The following is a 2,631-nucleotide window of genomic DNA, read 5'->3' as shown; positions in this document are numbered from 1 at the left end:
GGTTTTACAAAGTATTTTATTTATTATATCCTAAGGAAATTCAAATATTTAATACTGCTGTTAGATTGTTCAGCAACTAATTATACATGCAATAACTAATTTGGTGGTCCTTTTTTTTTTAAGTCCTGGGTGTTCCTCTTCTTTGTTCAACCATGTTAGGTCTTTTTTTTGTATTGTAAAGAGGACCATACCATACCAACACTTGAGCCCATCATTGGTTTTAGAAAAAAATTATAATCTATAGGCCCATCTGGATTGAGCCAAGTCCAGCCAGCAGTGTTCCAACCTGACCCGCCCCGACCCGAAGAGAGTTCTGCCTCTCCATCGTCATTCTCTAGCCCACCTTCTCGACGCCGCTTGGATCCTTCCTTGTTGATTGTCTCCGGCAAAGCCATACGTCTACCCGAAACAACACTCCTTGTTATCAACAGCGATTGAAACCCCTTCCGGTGATGACACTATGCAGATCGTCATCCTCCGAACCAATGAGTCGCGAAAGATCCGAAATCGATTATCCTTCTCCTTTGTTGGTCTTCTCCTTCTCCAGCTTCTCCATGCCGCTTCGATCTTCTCTGGCAAACTGAATCCTCTGCCTAAACCACCACTTCTTGTTATTCGTGGGGATCGAGTGATATTCCGGCAATGACATGACGGTCGCGCAATCCTCCGAACGCATGCATTGACGCAAATGTGAGATTTAGCGATTGGGAAATTTTGCGATTACTTCCTGCAACACAAACTGCATACAGGTCACGATGGTGAGTGGCAGAATCATATGTATACGGCAAAAGACATCGACGACGTATCTCCTGCCTTCGCAGCCTAACTCCGTCGTGTCTTACTTAACAAAATACATAATCATTAACCGTAATCAATTTCAACTTAAGAATTCATAAATTTTTTTTACATAACCCCATTAGTATTCGGATCTAACAAAAATACCAGCAAGAAATTAAATTTTGCAAAACAACCCTTCTGACACAAAAACAGTCAGTAACCAATTAAAAGAGAGAAGTAATAAGTGATCTATACCGTCGAATAAAAAAAGGAGAAAGATCCAACGACTCTCGTCCTTTGACGCATCGATATGCCAAAGTTAAGTGTTATGCACACCGAAACGCCAAACACACATGGCATATGGAATCCGTGCCCGTGTTTGATATATTATAGACTGCTGTGTGTGTTTGATATATTATCGAGTGCTGAATAAATTGTTTATTAATTTATTTATTTACTTTTTCATTTTCTTTTCTTCAAATTTGTCTTCATCTATTTTATATGTTTGTTGAAGAAATCTTTTTATTATTTATTTATTTTTGAATTTAAACTTGTCTTCATGTGCTTTGTATGTTGGCTGGGCGATTTTTTTTCCTTTTTCGCTTTTTGATTTATTTATTGTTGAATTTAAATTGTCTTCATGTGCTTTGTACATTAACTGAAGGAATTTTTTTTATTGTCATCATGTTATGTATAATTATTTGAATCTGGGTCCTTAACGAAGATTAGAATGCGAACCGCCACTAAGCTATATTATCTAAAAGTCGAAAATATATTTAACATATAAACAATCACTTTACCAATTATTATACTTAAACATTAAGGTTATAATATGATTTATCTCATAATTTATAGTTTATTCTTCTGTACATTTTCTAATCATTTTTTAATCAATCTTTTTGTAAATAATATCATATTATCATAATCTGATATATTTTATAATTTTTTGAATTAACCAATAATAAAAATTAGAAGAAGATAAGAGTACTGGTTAAATTATTTCTTTCTAATATTCCTAAGATTTTATTTCAAATTTAATAATGAATTTTGATTAAACTTGACTTCATGAAAAATCTAAACAAAAAACGCGTTTCATTAATTTGTCAAAAATTAATATATTAGTTCTCACAATTACGTTGACGAGATATAGTTCATAAAATAAAGCAGACAAATATTTTAAAGACCAATAAAATTAAAATATATAAATAATAATAGATAAAGGTAATTGTTCAAAGAATAGATGATACAGGGTGTTGGTACCTTCTTTATTGGCCTTGAACTCAAACTTTGGTATCGTATATCTTTTCTCATTTTTAACATCTAATCAACCATTCTATTTTTACAAACCAATTGATTGGTGGTGACTATAAATTTCATGGGACAATTTTCTTTAAAAATGATTAATATTCTTTTCATTTATCGGTGGCTTTCGGGTCGCACAATTCCGAGCAGGGATGTTGCGATAGCTTAGCAACTCCACTAGGGATATTCTTTGTGGGTCAAACCTTATATTAATATTTTATTTTTTGTTGTTTAATTTCGTTAATCTTTTTTTTTTATTTTTTCTTGAATATCTTTTACGTTAATTCGTGTTTATATTATATATATTATCAAACTTACTCACAAGTTCTAAACCCAATCTCAACCTGTAATTTAGATAGAAAGATAAGTAGTGATACTTTGAAACCTTTGATTTTTGTACGAATATATGAAAGTTTCTTGTTCGAATTTAACATCTTTTTTTCATACGGGTAAAATTTGTTACTACTAGCCAAAATATTGGCTGAGTTCTGAGAACTGAACCGGCCATCGAATCGGTCTAGTTACTGATTTATTGGTTTATATAAGTTCAAT

At 32.5% G+C, this 2,631-nt stretch overlaps 1 protein-coding gene across 1 annotated transcript in view; it reads right to left on the bottom strand.

The window, feature by feature from the left end:
• Window positions 612-2,631, bottom strand: part of LOC110265289 — a 4,541-nt gene continuing 2,521 nt past the window's right edge. Inside the window, exon 5 of the mRNA XM_021108218.1 lies at window positions 612-841. Within this exon, the coding sequence (XP_020963877.1) occupies window positions 612-841 (230 nt within the window). The remainder of the gene's footprint in view (window positions 842-2,631) is intronic.

The sequence above is a fragment of the Arachis ipaensis genome, chromosome B08, assembly GCF_000816755.2.
Source record: "Arachis ipaensis cultivar K30076 chromosome B08, Araip1.1, whole genome shotgun sequence".
NCBI lineage: Eukaryota > Viridiplantae > Streptophyta > Magnoliopsida > Fabales > Fabaceae > Arachis > Arachis ipaensis.
This window is presented reverse-complemented; position numbering and strand designations above follow the sequence as displayed.